The sequence below is a fragment of the Chiloscyllium punctatum genome, chromosome 1, assembly GCF_047496795.1.
Source record: "Chiloscyllium punctatum isolate Juve2018m chromosome 1, sChiPun1.3, whole genome shotgun sequence".
In the NCBI taxonomy this organism is placed as follows: Eukaryota; Metazoa; Chordata; class Chondrichthyes; order Orectolobiformes; family Hemiscylliidae; genus Chiloscyllium; species Chiloscyllium punctatum.
Window position 1 is genome coordinate 98,922,323 of NC_092739.1, and position 17,025 is coordinate 98,939,347.

At 45.1% G+C, this 17,025-nt stretch overlaps 1 protein-coding gene across 1 annotated transcript in view; it reads right to left on the reverse strand.

The window, feature by feature from the left end:
* The window catches only part of LOC140477665 (sorting nexin-18-like), a 58,472-nt gene extending 50,444 nt beyond the window's left edge, over positions 1 to 8,028 (reverse strand). Inside the window, exon 1 of the mRNA XM_072571619.1 lies at positions 6,449 to 8,028. Coding sequence (XP_072427720.1) covers positions 6,449 to 8,027 — 1,579 coding nt within the window. The 5' untranslated portion in view covers position 8,028. The remainder of the gene's footprint in view (positions 1 to 6,448) is intronic.
* Between the last annotated feature and the right edge of the window lie 8,997 nt (positions 8,029 to 17,025).

A 17,025-nucleotide genomic window follows, 5' to 3' on the forward strand; every position in this document is an offset into this window, starting at 1 on the left:
CAGTTTACTTAAGTCTTAAGAACGTTTCAAGGAAGAGAAAGGAAAACATTCCTAAGACAAGCTGAAGCTCTCCAGAAAGCAAGCTGGATATTAAAAATGAGCTTACTGACCAAGTCTTCAAAGCAGTGAAAACTTGCCCATCAAGCACAATGATTTAATGAGGAGAGAGAGTGGCATCAAAGACTAAAGAAATTGAAATCAATCCTGCATTCAATACTTCATGAAACGTCCTGCCCAATGTGCCCAAAGATCTGTGGGTTGAAAATCAGCACAAATTAGAAAGTTGCTGTGATTATGGCTTTCACTCAGTCCACAATATTAACACTACCCCATGCAGCAGAAAGACAAAGGGCTCGGCTTCTGGAGAATGAGACCAACATCAAAACATTTGCAGTAAACATCAGTCAGGAACTTCAAATTAAACATGTCGGGTTGAATTCTGCTCCACAGTCCTAAGAAAGTCTTCAATCACCCACATTACATAATTTCACAGGAAGGACTGCCAGCTATGGGACCAAGATGTTAGCATTAGAGTAGGGCTCTCTCATTCGACAGATCTGTACGTCAGGCTGTAGTGCTATAGGGAGGGAGAGATAGAATAATCTTGCTCAAAAAAATTAGTACAACCATCAACTCCTGTCACTTTTACTCCAGTTGTTTAAATTAATCTTCTCAATATTGCACAAACTTTGATCATAAACATTATGCATCTAATCCTCACTAACCTGCCTATTTCTGTTACCTTCAAAATTCACATCCCATCCAATAATGGAGGGGATGAATCATCACCCAAGAGGTACAAACCTATTTGCGTTACTTCAGTCCATAGCTGCCAGCTCACCTGAGATGCACACAAGAGAGGGTTAGACGGCCGATTAGGAAGAATGAACTGTCCAATTGTATTAGGCAGAAGTGGGTACTGCAGATGCTGGAAATCAGAGTGGTGCTGGAAAAGCACAGCCAGTCAGGCAGCATCCAAGGGCAGAAAAAAAAATATCAATGTTTCGGGCAAGAGCCCTTCAGAGCTCATACCTCTACTAATTACTCATCTGTCAGTACATGATCAATTGCCTTGGGAAGGTTTCTATGAAACTGGATTCCACCAGACTTTCAGATAGCACATTACGTATCTTAACGGTCCTGATTGAAGGTTTTTCTTATTTCATCCATCTACCATTTTAAATACATGATCTCAGATGATCAACCAGAAGAAGCAGTTTCTCTCTACATTTTGTCATTATTTTGAATACCCTCCATACTCGAAAGGGGAGCAATCTTAGTATAGCCAATCTTTCCAGTCAAGTGAACTCTCATCTGTGGTGTTGTCCTAAGCTCTACATTCTCTCTCCAGGAATTGCACATCCTTCCCGTAAAAGCAGAATAGATTGTCACAGTTAGAATGTTAAAATGCAACCCAATGACCAGTACACATTTTAATCTGTGTATAAGAATGAACACAAAAGTATGCAATTAATTTCAGGACTTATTGGTCTAAGTTCATAAAATTTGTTAGACAAGATAAATTTTTTCCCAAACATGTGATTGGTATTACAGCTTTAATGACTTTAATGAAGTTGGAAAAGGGAAATCAAGACAGAGCCAATACTTTGCAGACAGCCCCCTTACTGATGTGGCATTGTGCTATGGTCTGTTGGGAATAGACATAACAGCAATTTTAATTCAACTGTATTTTGTTACAACTGTCCAATCTTGGCATTCTTCCTCATTCCAAAGTGCTTCCTAATATAAGAACTGTCTTTTTATTGTCTGTTTAAAATCTATGGACTGAAAAAGGAAAAAGATTCTTTTTAAAAAGAAAAAAAAAAAGAGGATTTCACTTTTTTAATTCCTCTTTTGTATCCAAGATTTGTACTCAGGTACTTGTACCCAAGATGGCACCATAGAGGCAGACATTGTAGAAGGAGAGTGAAAAGCTTTACATTGGAGTACATGTGACAATAAAAAAGGTTATTCTATTCTAAGGTGGTTGCATAATTTCACAGCAAGGAATTCAAAGCCTTGGAAAAGCTGTTTTTTTCTGGGTGAGTTTCTTCAATGTGCAGACACGGCAAAGCCCACCAGCAGGTTACAAATGATGTTGATTGTTCCAAGCTTAATGAGCAGGTTGGAACTGGAAGCACATTACAGAAAAGCAAAGCACACAAAACAGAGTCAGTCGCTCTGTACTTCATACAAACTAGTTGAAGCTTCCAGAAAGACAGCTGAACATCAAGAGTTCAAAATTAGCAAAGACCTGTGAATTCTCTTTCCTAGCTTCAACAATAATCTACTTTCTCAGTTTCGCTATGTGCACGTGTGCGATGGAGAGTTTAAACAGGGATTAAAATTTTAATTAGTAGTATATGCCAATCATTTACAACTGTGTGTAGCTATAGTATAATTACTATAATGAATATAGTTTTTGTTCATTACTAAAACCTGGGCTGTTCTTTCTATAAATTTTGATCTGAAAGTCAGGTAAATTGGAGGGACTATGTGCATCTTAAAAAGACTATGAAGTATGACCCAGGGAATAGCTGAACTGAATTACAGCATGCTACTTCAGTGGGTTGTAACTGTTATTTGTGATCATTGTCATGTATGTAGGATATTATTTTTGACCACGTTAAGAGCGTGGATCTGTGAATCTTGTCTCAAGATAGCTTTCATTCCCCAGTTAAACAATATTTTCTCCTATGAAGTTGCTGTGTTCCTCGTTTCCCATTTAATCAGCAGAGGAACACTCGAGTAATATTGTTCCACCAAATATGCAGAGTCTAACAAACAATTTAAAATTGCACTAAATCCTGGCAGTTTTTGTCCTAAATTCAAAATTTAAATTCTAATAGTATTCAAACTACATTTGAAACAATGATTTGGATAGGTTTAATATTACTTCTATTTTCACTTTTGTCTTTAAATCATAACCCGAGGGACTCTTTTCTTTATCATTATAGTAAAGTCATTGCCAAAAACGTAATATCTGACAATTTTTCCACTCAATTTTAACATTTTCTATAAGTGTATCTCCTCTCCTGCTTCTTCCTCCTAAACAAAAAAGGAGCTCCTCACATGCATTAAAGTTTATCAATTTGCTCAACCTACTAACTTTTTGAAGTTTCATACAGGCCTCTTATTAAATCACATCAAATTTTGTTGACAAATTCTACTCGATTAGATATCTTAACGATAGATGAATCTTATGCAGTATTGATCCCTTGGCAACAGCATTACTTACATTCTTCCAAACAAGTTAGGAAAAAAAAATATAATAAACTACAATATATTCAAGCTGTCCTAATCCCTGCCCTAAAAATCTTATATCAGGAGTCATAAGAATTTCCATAAGATGTTTATATTTTAAAAATGCCCTTACATACAAGTTAGACAAGCCGGACACTGGAAGCACACAGCAAGCCAGGCAGCATCAGGAGGTGGAGATGTCAACATTTTGGGTATAACCCTTCTTCAGGGTGGGAGGAGTGTTACAACCAAAACATTGACTTCTCCACCTCTTAATGCTGCCTGGCTTGCTGTGGTTTTTCCAGCCTCCTGCTTGTCCACTTTGGATTCCAGTATCTGCAGTTTTTAAGCCTCTAAGTTATGTACAAATTGACTGAATTTCAATTATGCACCAATTTTCGTAAAAAGAATTCACGTGTATCAGTCAGGATTTGATTTAACTATCCAAATTAACTAACCATCAAAAACCTCAAGTACTTTTTGATTTCATCTAGTAAGTTATAGCTTCAAGAAGCTAATCCACAACACAAAGTGACTGCTCTGTAGTTAATCAGTTCTTGCTCAATTTTTTTAAATACAGGTGTTGCACTGGGAATCTTTGATTTTTCTTGACATATTTTGAAGGTTTTTTTAAAAAATGTAGATTGTGGATATAGCATTATCAGTTCAGATTTACTGCACAAATCAGTGCCTTGTGCCTATTCCAACAAGTTCAAACAATTTCTTTCAATATTACCTCCTTATGAATAAGTTCTTCTATCTAATTGAGCCACTGTTTCCTCCTGTTCCCTTCCATTCCTGTTATCACAATTCTGTAAACCAGTATAAATTACTCATTTTAGTACCACTGACATTTCTTTATCCATGAGATTTTCCTTTTCCTCGCTAATAACCCTTGGTCTAGCACTGTTCTTTTACTTATCAGTTTATAAAATACTTCACCATTTCCTTCAGTGTTGGCAGCCTTTTTCCCCCAAAACATCCTGTTGCATTAATTGATTTCCTCACCAATTCATTATTTGGCCTCACTAATTTTTTTTTAAATTTGAAAATTAAAAAAGTAAGTAAAAATCTGAAATGCTTTTCCCCAAAGTCAAAAGGAACTGAATAGCTTATTCATTCAAATGTATTTCTATGAAAACAATGAGTCAACCAACTTAGAATATTCCCTTTCCAATTTGCATATTCTTATATCCATCTACTGCTTCTCAAATGTTTCTGTACTTGGGTTATCTATTTGGCCCTGTTTTACTGCTATATGATATGATGAGAGTTTGGACTGGTCATCCACCATGATTAACTATTGAAGTATGGTTATTCCAGATCATAGTACAAAAGAGAAACAAAAGACTTTTTTTTTTTAAGGTAATAAACAAGGCATTTACACTTTTGATACAGCTTAGGGAGTAGCAGGGATTGATTATTACTGCACGCTATTAGATTTAAAATAGCTCTGGAAAAGGATAGGCCTGATCTAAAAGTTAAACTTTAAATTGCAGAAAGGCCAACTTTGAAGCTATTAGGCAGGAACTTCCAAAACATTGTTGGGGAAGGCTGTGCGCAGGTAAAGGGATCGTTGGAAAGTAAGAAACCTTAAAAAAAATAAATTAGATAACGAGAGATGAGACAAAGTGTGTTAATAGGAAGGGCAAGGCTGGTAGGTATGGAGAATGCTGGACGACTACAAGAATCGAGGCTCTGGTCAAGAAAAAGGAATCTTATGTCAGATACACACAGGTAGGATTGAGTGATTCCAACAGGGAGTATAAAGGGCAGTGAGAGTATGCTCAAAAGGGAAATCAGGAAGACAAAAAGAGGACATGAGGTAACTTGGGCAAATACAGATTTAAAGGAAAATCCAAAGAGATGCTATGTTTACATTCAGAACAAAAACAAAAAAAAAAGTAACTAGGGAGAGAATAGGGTCCCTTAAAGCTCAACGAGGCTGTGTGGAACCACAGGAATGGGTGAGATACTAAACAAATATTTTACATCAGTATTCACTGTGCAGAAGGGCATGGAAGCTAGAGAACTTGGGGAAATAAACTGTAATGTCTTGAAAAGTATCCATATTATAGAAGAGGTGGTATTTTGATTAGATTAGATTCTCTACAGTGAGAAAACAGGCCCTTCGGCCCAACAAGTCCACACTGATCCTCTGAAGAGTAACCGACCCAGACCCATTTCCCTCTGACTAATGCACCCAACACTATAGACAATTTAGCATGGCCAATTCACCTGACCTGCACATCTTTGGAGTGTGGGAGGAAACCCACACAGATACGGGGAGAACGTGCAAACTCCACACAGACAGTCACCCGAGGCTGGAATCGAACCTGGGACCCTGGTGCTGTGAGGCAGCAGTGCTAACCACTGAGCCAATGTGCCACCCATTGAGATCTTAAAACACAAAAAAAAAGGTAGAATAAATGCCTGGGGCATGATCAGGTGCATCCTAGAATTCTGTGGAAAAATAGGCAAGTGAATGCAGAGCCCCTAGCAATGATATTTATGTCATCAATAGACACAGATGAGGTGCCAGAAGACTGAAGAGTGGTTAATGTGGTATCATTACTTAAGAAAGATGGTAAGGAAAAGCTAGGGAATTGTCGACCATTGAGCCAGACGTCAGTGGTGGGTAAGTTGTTGGAGGGGATTCTGACAGACAGGATTTGCATGCATTTGGAAAGACCAATTAGTGATAGTTAACATGACTGAGCGTGGAAAATTGTGTTTCACTAACTTGGAGTTATTTGAGGAGACAAAAAAAAAAAGACATGATGGCAGAGGGATAGATGTGGACTACATGGACTTCAGCAAAGCATTCAAGAGGATTCTGCACAGTAGGCTTGTTCACAAGGTTAAATTGTATGGAACTCCGAGAGCAAGCCAACTGGATGCAAAGTTTTGGCTTGAAGATAGAAGACATAAAAAGGTTTGTTTTTGGACTGGTGTGCCACAAGGACCTGTGCTGGGTCCACTGCGTTTTCATTTATATAAAAGTGATTTGGTATGGTTTGCAAGTTTGCAGTGGACAGTGAAGAAAGTTAAGTCAGAGCACATGGGGACCTTGATCAGATGGGTTGAGGAATGGAAGACAAGTTCAAATTTGAAGGCTATAAAGTCCAACACATGAACCACACTTCAAATGGCTTGCATGCAACGTTTTCTACAGAGAACATGGTGGGAAAAGATGGACATGTACCTTTCTGGACGTGGATGATATCGGGGAAGTTGGTCAAGTGCCCCTGGTAAAGTGCTAATAAGTCCACGATCGGGTCAATGTCTTGTTTGGGCTGTTCTGCGAAAAGTTCACCGATAGCATCGTAGGCGTCGCCGGTGAAGGCGATGGCGCGGTTGAGCCCCGCCGAGAAGGGCTGCTGGTCCATCTCGAAGGCCTGGCTCAGCAGGCGGAACGAGGTGCCCACCTTCTGGTACTCCTTCTTGAAGCCCACCGCCTGCTTGCGGGCGAACTCGTTGGCGGTGTGGCTCAGCTGGAAGACGCTCTCGTCCATGCGCTTCGTGAAGCTCTTGAAGCCGTCGACGCGGCTCTCGACCTCCTGCAGGTCCAGCGGGCTGGCCGGGGTGCTGAGGGTCAGGAAGAAGTTGCCGCCCACCATGTCGTCCTTCTCGGCCTTGCGCTTGCCCTGCTTCCAGGCCTTCTCGTCGCTGCAGGTGAGGAAGTGCTGGAAGACGTCGCAGCGGGCCAGCACCGGGTGGCTCGTCATGTGGTTCATCCACAGGATCAGGCCCTTCTTGCGCTTGGAGATGAAGTCCTCCTCGAAGCGGCCGGTGGCCTGTTTCTCCGGGATGTGGGGCACCGAGATCACCGGGAACTTCTCGACCAGGCGGCCGTACAGCCAGTCGAAGTGTTTGTAGCGGCGGTTGACCGGGCTCTGGGTGTGGCTGGGCACCACGCGGTACGAGATGTAGCTCTTGATGCCCTTGAACTTGGTCTGCTTGGTCGGCTCGTCGATGGAGCAGCTGAACGGGTAAGGGTCCTCCTGCCACTCGGGGCCGTGCGGCCCGCTCACCACACAGATCCGGTCACCGTCCTTGACGAAGCCCGCCGCCTCCCCCAGGATGAACGCCTCGCCGCCGGACTTGACGAAGGTCGAGAAGCGGTTCAGGTTGCGGCTGACGGTCGCCGTGCTCTTGGAGGAGCCGGACGATCCGCCGCCGCCGCCGCCGCCTCCTCCTCCTCCGGCCCGGGCCCCCGTGCTCACTTTATAGCGGCCTGGACCGTCCAGCTCCGGGGAGAAACCCAGGCCGCCGCCGCCGCCGCCGCCTCCTCCTCCGGAGCCTGACAGCGGCTCGTCCGCCACCGTCGAGTTGTCGTCCCAGTCGTCGTCCCAATCGTCTTCGTCGCCGCTCCCCGACGCCTGGTGTTGGAGGCCGGCCAGCTGCACCAGGCCAGGGCCAGGACCAGACCCAGACCCAGGCCCAGGCCCGGGGCCTCCCCCTCCCCCTCCTGCCGGCGGCACTTGGAGGAGGGGCGGGGGGCAGAAGGTGCTGCCCGTCCCCGCTCCCAGGCCGGGCCCCGCCGGGACATTGGCGTAACGGGAGGCGGGGGCTTCTGCGGGCGCTGCCCCGCCGCTCGCCGCCCGCAGGATCTGCACATAGGAGGCCGGGAAGAGTCCCCTCTCCCCCCGGCTGTTGACCCCCTCCAGCCAGCCATCAATGTCCTGCTCGCTGTAAACGGTCAGCACCTCGTCCTCCTGCACCGAGATCTCGCCCACGTTCTCGCTCTGGAAATCATAGAGAGCCCGAGCCTGCAGCGCCATCTCCCCCCCTCCTCCCCAGGCCCGGCCCGGGGTCGGCGCTCCCTCCCTCCGGATTCCCCACTCCCCCCCTCACTACCCTCCCTCCAGACTCCCCCACCCCCACAGCCCTGACTACCCTCCCTCTGGATCCAGTCCTCTCTCCTCCCCTCTATAATCTTCCTCAGTTCACCCTTCCTACCCCCAGATCCCAATCCCCTCCTCTCACTACCCTCCCTCTGGGTTCCTCTCTCTGGATTCTGTTGCTCACAGTCTTACCCCCTCCTTTTACTCCGGTAGCCCTCACCAGACACCTCTCCTTCTGGGTCGTGATTCCCCTCAGCCTCCCGAGCCCCGCACTTGTTTTCAGCTCCGCAATTGCCCTCACTCCGGTCCTCCCCTCAGTGAAGAAGTGGTGACGGACGGGCTCTCTGATTTTTCTCTTTTCGCTATTTTGCTCTTTCTGTCCAACAAGTTGCTTCGATTCACAGTAATCCTGCGCGTTGAACAGACAGTTGCGTCCCGTTTGATTTCTGCAAAAATCTTAACGGGGGAAAAACAAGAAATACTTTTTTTTGTCTTCTTCCAAGAGTAACTTCCAGCTGCCTTCCTTCAATCTGTCGGCTCGGGAGCGGCTCTGACTGAGTGACTAGCTGTCCCAGTCAAAAAAAAAACACACGTAACCAAACTGAGCAAACGAACTCCGACAGCAGGGGCAGGGTAGAAGACTAATACTCATAGGCACAATGTAATGACGACCAACCCACTCATCATCAGCAACTTAACTCCACGCTTCACGCCACAGGAATTAATACCTCTTTAGCCCCCAATTGTGAGTTAATCTGTTTGCATATTTCACAAGCTTCTTCCTACTCAATTATGATTCATTTTATCTGTGACCACAAGTTTCCTCGCGGCATCATCGCAAAGGCGTTTGAACTGTTGTCACTAATAGAAAAGGAATAAAGATATAATTGAATATTTCACTATATTTTAGTTGTTAATGTCTCCATAATTTTACTATTTTTTTTGTAAAGGTAGTTCACCATCACTGCTGTGCAAGCCGCGTGTAATCTGAGAAACAACCCTGTCAGAATGTGAAACTGTTTTTATTAAAGTACAACTGTTATCTTATTTTGCCGATGGCAAAGATTTATTGCTCGGGCTCCTAATGAAGTGTTCGCAGCGACTCAGTTTCTGGCTGGAGTACAACGCCGAATGGAAACAGAAAACAGACAAAGTTAATGACAACACAAAGCTGATAACACAATCGAAGCTAGAGCTGCATTCTATTAACGCCTGTTACTGGATTTCTTATCGATGGCTCTCTGTGAAATCAATTACCGATGTTGTTTACTGTACGAGTGAAAGAAAGATCAGGCATACTTTAGTCTTTCTTTTCGGAAACTCCCTGCACACTATGCTGTGAAGATTTGGCATCAAGGCGGTTTTTTTATTAGGAAAAGTAATGTGTGAAGTGATCATGTGATGCATTCAGAGATTGGAATTCGTATCCACCCATCTTCCAAAGCCGGCATCCGGTGTTATTAAGAGACCAAATGAGCCCTCCAGACATTGGTGCAAATATGAACTTTTTGCGATCTTGCATTTCAACCACTGCTGGAAAGCAACGAGGAGAAACTGAGGTCTGCAGATGCTGAAGATCAGAGTCGAGAGTGGAATGCTGGAAAAGCACAGGAAGTCAGACAGCATCGGAGGAGCAGGAGAATCTACATTTCTGGCAAAAGCCCTTCATCAGGAATGAAGCTGTGAGCCGAGGAGGTGGAGAGATAAATGGGAGGGGGTGGGGCTGGGGAGAAGGTAGCTCAGAGTGAGATAGGTAGACTGAGGTGGGGGTAATGGTGATAGTTTGGAGAGGAAGGTGGAGCATATGGGTGGGAAGGAAGATGGACAGATAGGACATGTCATGAGGATGGTGCCAAGTTGGAAGGTTGGAACTGGGATAAGGTGGGAGGAGGGGAAATGAGGAAATTGGTGAAATCCACATTAATGTGTGTGGTTGGAGTGTCCCAAGGTGGAAGATGAGGCGTTTTTCCTCCAGGCGCCGGGTGGTGAGGGTGTGGTGTTGGAGGAGGCTCAGGACCTGCATGTCCTTGATGGAATGAGAGGGGCAGTTAAGGTGTTCGGCCACGGGGCAGCAAGGTTGGTTGGTGCAGGTGTCCCAGAGATGTTCTCTGAAGTGCTCTGCAAGTAGGCATCCTGACTCCCCAATGTAGAGGAGAGCACATTGGGAGCAATGGACACAGTATGTGTGAAAGTGCAGATAAAATGCTGATGGATATGGAAGGCTACTTTGAGGCCTTGGATGGAGATGAGGGGGGAGGTGTGGTCACAGGACTTGCAATTCCTGTGGTGGGTGGGGAAGGTGCCAGGAGGGAAGGTTAGTTTGGTGGGGGGTCGTGGACCTGACAAGAGTCGCGGTAGGAATTATCTTTACAGATGATGTGCTGGAGGGCATCATTGACCACATGAGAGGGAAAATTTGTGGTCTTTGAAGGAGGCCATCTGGTGTGTTCTGTGGCGGAATTGATCCTCCTGGGAGCAGTTGCAGCGGAGGCAGAGGAATTGGGAATAAGGGATAGCGTTTTTACAGGAGGCAGTGTGGGAGGAGGTGTAGTCCAGGTAGCTGTAGGAGTTGATGGGTTTGTAGAAGATGTCACGGTGGTGCAGTGGTTAGCACTGCTGCCTCACAGCACCAGAGACCTGGGTTCAATTCCTGCCTTGGGCAACTGTCTGTGTGGAGTTTGCACATTCTCCCCGTGTCTGCGTGGGTTTCCTCCGGGTGCTCCGGTTTCCTCCCACAGTCCAAAGATGTGCAGGTTAGGTGAATTGGCGATGCTAAATTGCCCGTAGTGTTAGGTGAAGGGGTAAATGTTGGGGAATCGGTCTGGGTGGGTTGCTCTTCAGAGGGTCGGTGTGGACTTGTTGGGCCGGAGGGCCTGTTTCCACACTGTAAGTAACCTAATGTCCGTGTTGAGTGCATCTCATCCAAGAAGGATAGGACCCCCCCGGTCCTCACCTTCCACCCCTCCAACCTCCACATACATTGCATCATCCTCTGTCATTTCTGCCACCTATAAACAGACCCAACCACCAGAGATGTATTTCCTTCCTCCCCCACCCATCTGCATTCCATAAAGACCATTCCCTCTGTGACTCTCCTGTCAGGTCCATGCCCCCCCCACCAACCCACTCTCCCCTCCTGGCACCTTTCCCTGCCACCGCAGGAATTGCAAAATCTGCACCCACACCTCCCCCTTCACCTACATCCAAGATCTCACAGTAATCTTTCACATCCATCAGTATTCTACCTGCACTTCCAAGCATATCATTTACTGTATCCGTTGCTCCCGATGCGGTCTCCTCTACAATGGGAAAGGACACCTACTTGCAGAATGTTTCAGAGAACATCTCTGGGACACCCGCTCTAAACAACCCCACTGCCGAACACTTCAACTCCCACTCTGCCAAGGACATGCAGGTCCTAGGCTTCCTCCACCTCCACACCCTCACCAACCAACACCTGGAGGAAGAATGCCTCATCTTCCACCTTGGGAGGTTCCAAACATGTGGCATCAATGTGGATTTCACCAGTTTCCTCATTTCCCCTCCTCCCACCTTATCCCATTCCAACCATCCATAATGGCACTGCCCTCATGACCTGTCCCACCTGTCCATTTTCCTTCCCACCTATCTGCTCCATCCTCCTCTCTGACCTATCTCCGTCTACCTATTGCACTCTCAGCTACCCTCTCCCTAGCCGCACCTCCCTCTTATTTATCTCTTCACCCCCTCGGCCCACAAGCTTCATTCCTGATGAAGGGCACATTCTCCTCTTCCTCGGATGCTGCCTGACCTGCTGTGCTTTTCCAGCATCCCACTCTCGACACTGCTGGAAAGCAGCCCGATACTTGTCTTCACAAAGTGCCCAAGATCTCTGCTGACTGCTTGCACACAGTTAATGCTGACCTGAACTTTGTATTTTTTTAATTTAACCTATTTTTCTAATTAACCTGTTCCGAGATGTTATTACACACCTCTGGAGCAGGTGGGACTTGAACCCGGGAAGGTACACAACCACTGAGTTACAAGAGGTCTCTGGCCTGAGCTTTAAAATGGGTCACAACCAATTCTCACACTCTTTCTAAGAGTTGGTCTACAATCATTTTGAATTAATTTATTGCAGGAATGAGAACAACCGGCTCAAATGGAATGCACATTATCTAAAGCAAGATTCCTGGCAGCGATGACTCATGAGGATGCGAATAGTTTTACTTTGATTTCCTGCTTCTCGCTGTACTATAGTGCACTAAAGTTAATAAGGATTCCATCACAGGTTAATAGGCAATATTTCATCTCTCTGATTTCAAGCCTCTGCTGCCTTGCAGTTAGACCAACACATGTGAAGGGCTTCTGAAGTAAACCTCGAGGGAAAAATCCAGAGCCAGGACCCTGAAGGCAGTTTGTCGTTATCTACAACTTTGTTCTGGCAGCTCCTGCGACAGCCCAGGTACCAAACTGTAAGGGCCTTGCTGTTCCTTTGGATTAGCCAGTGGCTTGGAGAGAAGGGAATGTGCTTCATAGGCAACAGCTTGTTCCTCATGCCACACCGCCTAGGCTTGCATCCTATCACCACAACACCTGGAGAGGGCACTACAGCTTCACCTGCAGCGCCCGGGCACAACATGGCAGGGGGGCAACATATACTGGTTTTAAGTCATCAATAGATTGGCATAGAATGCGACTCCAGGAGTTGCTCCCAACAGTGGGAGGGATTTTCGGATCCCCCTGGACAGCTATCGCCTGCCTCAAGTTGGACAGTCCCCAGTGGGTAAAGTGCTGTCCTGCCACAATCTGCTATTCTCGTTGGGTGCATGGCGATTAAGAATTATCCAAACAGCAGATTGTAATCACTGCACTAAGTATCAAAACAAAACAACAAAAGATACCAGCTCTAAAACTGGGAAGTTGGAACATCCAGACAATGATGATGGTCTGTCAGAAAATCTCCAGGACATCAGTGACTCTCTTGGGAATAAGGCAGGGCAGGTGCCTGAGGTGTCAGTGGGGAGCACTTTGGGAGCCAGCGGCCGTAATTCTATTAGGGTTAAAATAGTGATGGAAAAAGCTAGACCAGATCTAAAAGTGAAGTTCTAAAATGGAGAAAGGTGAATGTTGTGCTGGAGCCTACCAGGGAGAAAGCAATTCTGGATCTGGTGTTGTGCAACAAACCGGATTTGATCAGGGACCGCGAAGTAAAGGAGCCATGAGGAGGTAGTGACCACAATACAATAAGCTTTAATCTGCAGTTTGAAAGGGAGAGGGTAGAATCGGAAGTGACAATCTTTCGGTTGAATAAGGGGAACTATGGAGCTATGAGGGAGGAGCTGGCCAAAGTTCAATGGTGCAATACCCTTGCAGGGATGGCAGTGGAACAACAATGGCAGGTATTTCTGGGTATAATGCAGACGATGCAGGATTAGTTCATTCCAAAAAGGAAGAAAGATCCTAAGGGGAGGCAGGGGTGGCTGTGGCTGACGAGGGAAGTTAAGGACCATATAAAGACAAAAGGGAAAAAGTATAACATAGCAAAAATAAGTGGGAAAACGGAGGATTGGGAAGCTTTTAAAGAACAACAGAGGTTAACTAAAAAGGAAATATGCAAAGAAAAAATAAGGTACAAAGGTAAACTGGCCAAAAATATAAAGGAGGATAATAAAGGCTTTTTTAGGTATGTGAAAAGAAAAAAATGGTTAAGACTAAAATTGAGCCCTTGAAGACAGAAACGGGGAATTTATTACGGGGAACAAAGAAATGGCAGAAGAGTGGAATTGATACTTTAGATCTGTCTTCACTGGGGAAGACACGAGCAATCTCCCAGATGTAATGGTGGCTGAAGGACCTGAACTGAAAGGAATTTATATTAGGCAGAAAATGGTGTTGGAGAGACTGTTAGGTCTGAAGGCTGATAAATCCACCCAGGGTACTTTTAGATTAGATTAGTTACTGAAGGAGGTGGCTCTAGAAATCGTGGATCCATTGATGATCATTTTCCAATGTTCTATAGATTCAGGATCAGTTCCTGCGGATTGGAGGGTTGCTAATGTTGTCCCACTTTTTAAGAAAGGAGGGAGAGAGAGAGCAGAGAATTATAGACCAGTTAGTCTGACCTCAGTGGTGGGAAAAATGCTGGAGTCAATTATAAAGGACGAAATTACGACACATCTGGATTGCAGTAACAGGATAGGTCAGAGTCAGCATGGATTTATGAAGGGGAAATCATGCTTGACTAATCTTCTGGAATTCTTTGAGGATGTAACTCTGAAGATGTACAAGAAAGATCCAGTGGATGTAGTATACCTGGACTTTCAGAAAGCCTTCGATAAAGTCCCACATAGGAGGTTAGTGAGCAAAATTAGGGCGAATGGTATTGGGGGCAAAATACTGACATGGATTGAAAATTGGTTGTCTGACAGGAAACAAAGAGTAGTGATAAACAACTCCCTTTCCGAATGGCAGGCGGTGACCAGTGGTGTGCCGCAAGGATCAGTGCTGGGACTGCAGCTTTTTACAATGTACATTAATGATATAGATGAAGGTATTAAAAGTAATATTAGCAAATTTGCTGATGACACAAAGCTGGGTGAAAACAATGACTGCAGATGCTGGAAACCACAGTCTAGATTAGAGTGGTGCTGGAAAAGCACAACAGTTCAGGCAGCATCCAAGGAGTAGTAAAATCGACATTTTGGGCAAAAGCCCTTCATCAGAAATTCCTGATGGAGGGCTTTTGCTCGAAACGTCAATTTTACTGCTCCTCGGATGCTGCCTGAACTGCTGTGTTTTTCCAGCACCACTCTAATCTAGGCAAAGCCTGGGTGGCAGGGTGAAATGTGAGGAGGATGTTAGGAGATTACAGGGTGACCTGGACAGGCTAGGTGAGTGGACGGATGCATGGCAGATGCAGTTTAATGTGGTTAAATGTGTGGTTATCCACTTTGGTGGCAAGAACAGGAAGGCAGATTATTACCTAAATGGAGTTAAGTTAGGTAAAGGGGAAGTACAACAAGATCTAGGTGTTCTTGTACATCAGTCAATGAAAGCAAGCATGCAGGTGTAGCAGGCAGTGAAGAAAGCTAATAGCATGCTGATCTTCATAAGAGGAATTGAGAATAGAAGCAAAGAGGTCCTTCTGCAGCTGTACAGGGCCCTGGTGAGACCGCACCCGGAATATTGTGCGCAGTTTTGATCTCCAAATTTGAGGAAAGACATTCTGGGAGACATTGAGGGAGTGCAGCATAGGTTCATAAGATCAATTCCCAGAATGGCGGGACTATCTTATGCTGAAAGATTGGAGCGACTGGGCTTGTATACGCTTGAGTTTAGAAGGCTGAGAGGGGATCTGATTGAGATTATTAAAGGATTGGACACTCTGGAGGCAGGAAGCATGTTTCCGCTGATGGGTGAGTCCCGAACCAGAGGACACAGTTTAAAATTAAGGGGTAGGCCACTTAGAACAGAGTTGAGGAGAAACTTCTTCACCCATAGAGTGGTGGGTGTGTGGAGTGCTCTGCCTCAGAAGGCTGTGGAGGCCAAGTCTCTGGATACTTTCAAGAAAGAGTTGGATAGAGCTCTTAAGGATAGTGGAATCAAGGGTTATGGGGATAAGGCAGGAACAGGATATTGATTGAGGATGATCAGCCATGATCATAATGAATGGTGGTGCTGGCTTGAAGGGGCAGAATGGCCTACTCCTGCACCTATTGTCTATTGTTGATGGTATTAGGGAAGAACTTTCAAAAGCTGACTGGGAGCAGATGTTCACAGGAAAGGGATGGCCAGAAAATGGGAAGCTTTCAGAAATGAGACAACGAGAGTGCAGAGACAGTATATTCCTGTTAGGGTGAAAGGAAAGGCTGGTAGGTGTTGGAAATACTGGATGTCTAAATAAATTGAGGATTTGGTAAAGAAAAAGAAGGAAGCATATGTCAGGTATAGACAGATCAAGTGAACCCTTATGAGAGTATAAAGGCATAGGAGTATACTTAAGAGGGAAATCGGTAGACCAAAAAGCAGACATGAGATAGCTTTGGCAAATAGAGCTAAGGAGAATCCAAAGGGTTTTACAAATACATTACGGACAAAATGGTAACTAGGGAGAGAATAGGGCCCCTCAAAGATCAGCAAGGTGGCCTTTGTGTGGAGCTGCAGGAGATGGAGGAGATACTATATTTTGCATCAGTCTTTATTGTAGAAAAGGACATGGAAAAAATAGAATGTAGGGAAATAGATATATTGAAAAATGTCTATATTACAGAGAAGGAAGTGCTGGATGTCTTGAGATGCATAAAAGTGGATAAATCCCCAGGGCCTGATCAGGTGTACCCTAGAACTCTCTGGGAAGCTCGGGAAGTGATTGCTGGGCCTCTTACTGAAATATTTGTATCATCAATAGTCACAGGTGAGGTGCTGGAAGACTGGAGGTTGGCTAATGTGGTGCCACTATTTAAGAAAGATGGTAAGGACAAGCTAGGGAACCATAGACCAGTAAGCCTGACCTCAGTGGTGGGCAAGTTGTTGGAGAGAATCCTGAGGGACAGGATGTACATGTATTTGAAAAGGCAAGGACTGATTAGGGATAGTCAACATGGCTTTATGCGTGGGAAATCATGTCTCACAAACTTGATTGAGTTTTTTGAAGAAGTAACAAAGAGGATTGATGAGGGCAGAGCAGTAGATGTGATCTATATGAACTCCACATGGATTGCAGGGAGATCTAGCCATTTGGATATAGAACTAGTTAAAAGGTAGAAGACAGAGGGTGGTGGTGGAGGGTTGTTTTTCAGATTGGAGGCCTGTGACCAGTGGAGTGCCACAAGGATCGGTGCTGGGTCCACTACTTTTTGTCATTTATATAAATGAGTTGGATGTGAGCTTTCAAGGTATAGTTAGTAAGTTTACAGATGACACCAAAATTGGAGGTGTAGTAGACAGCGTAAAA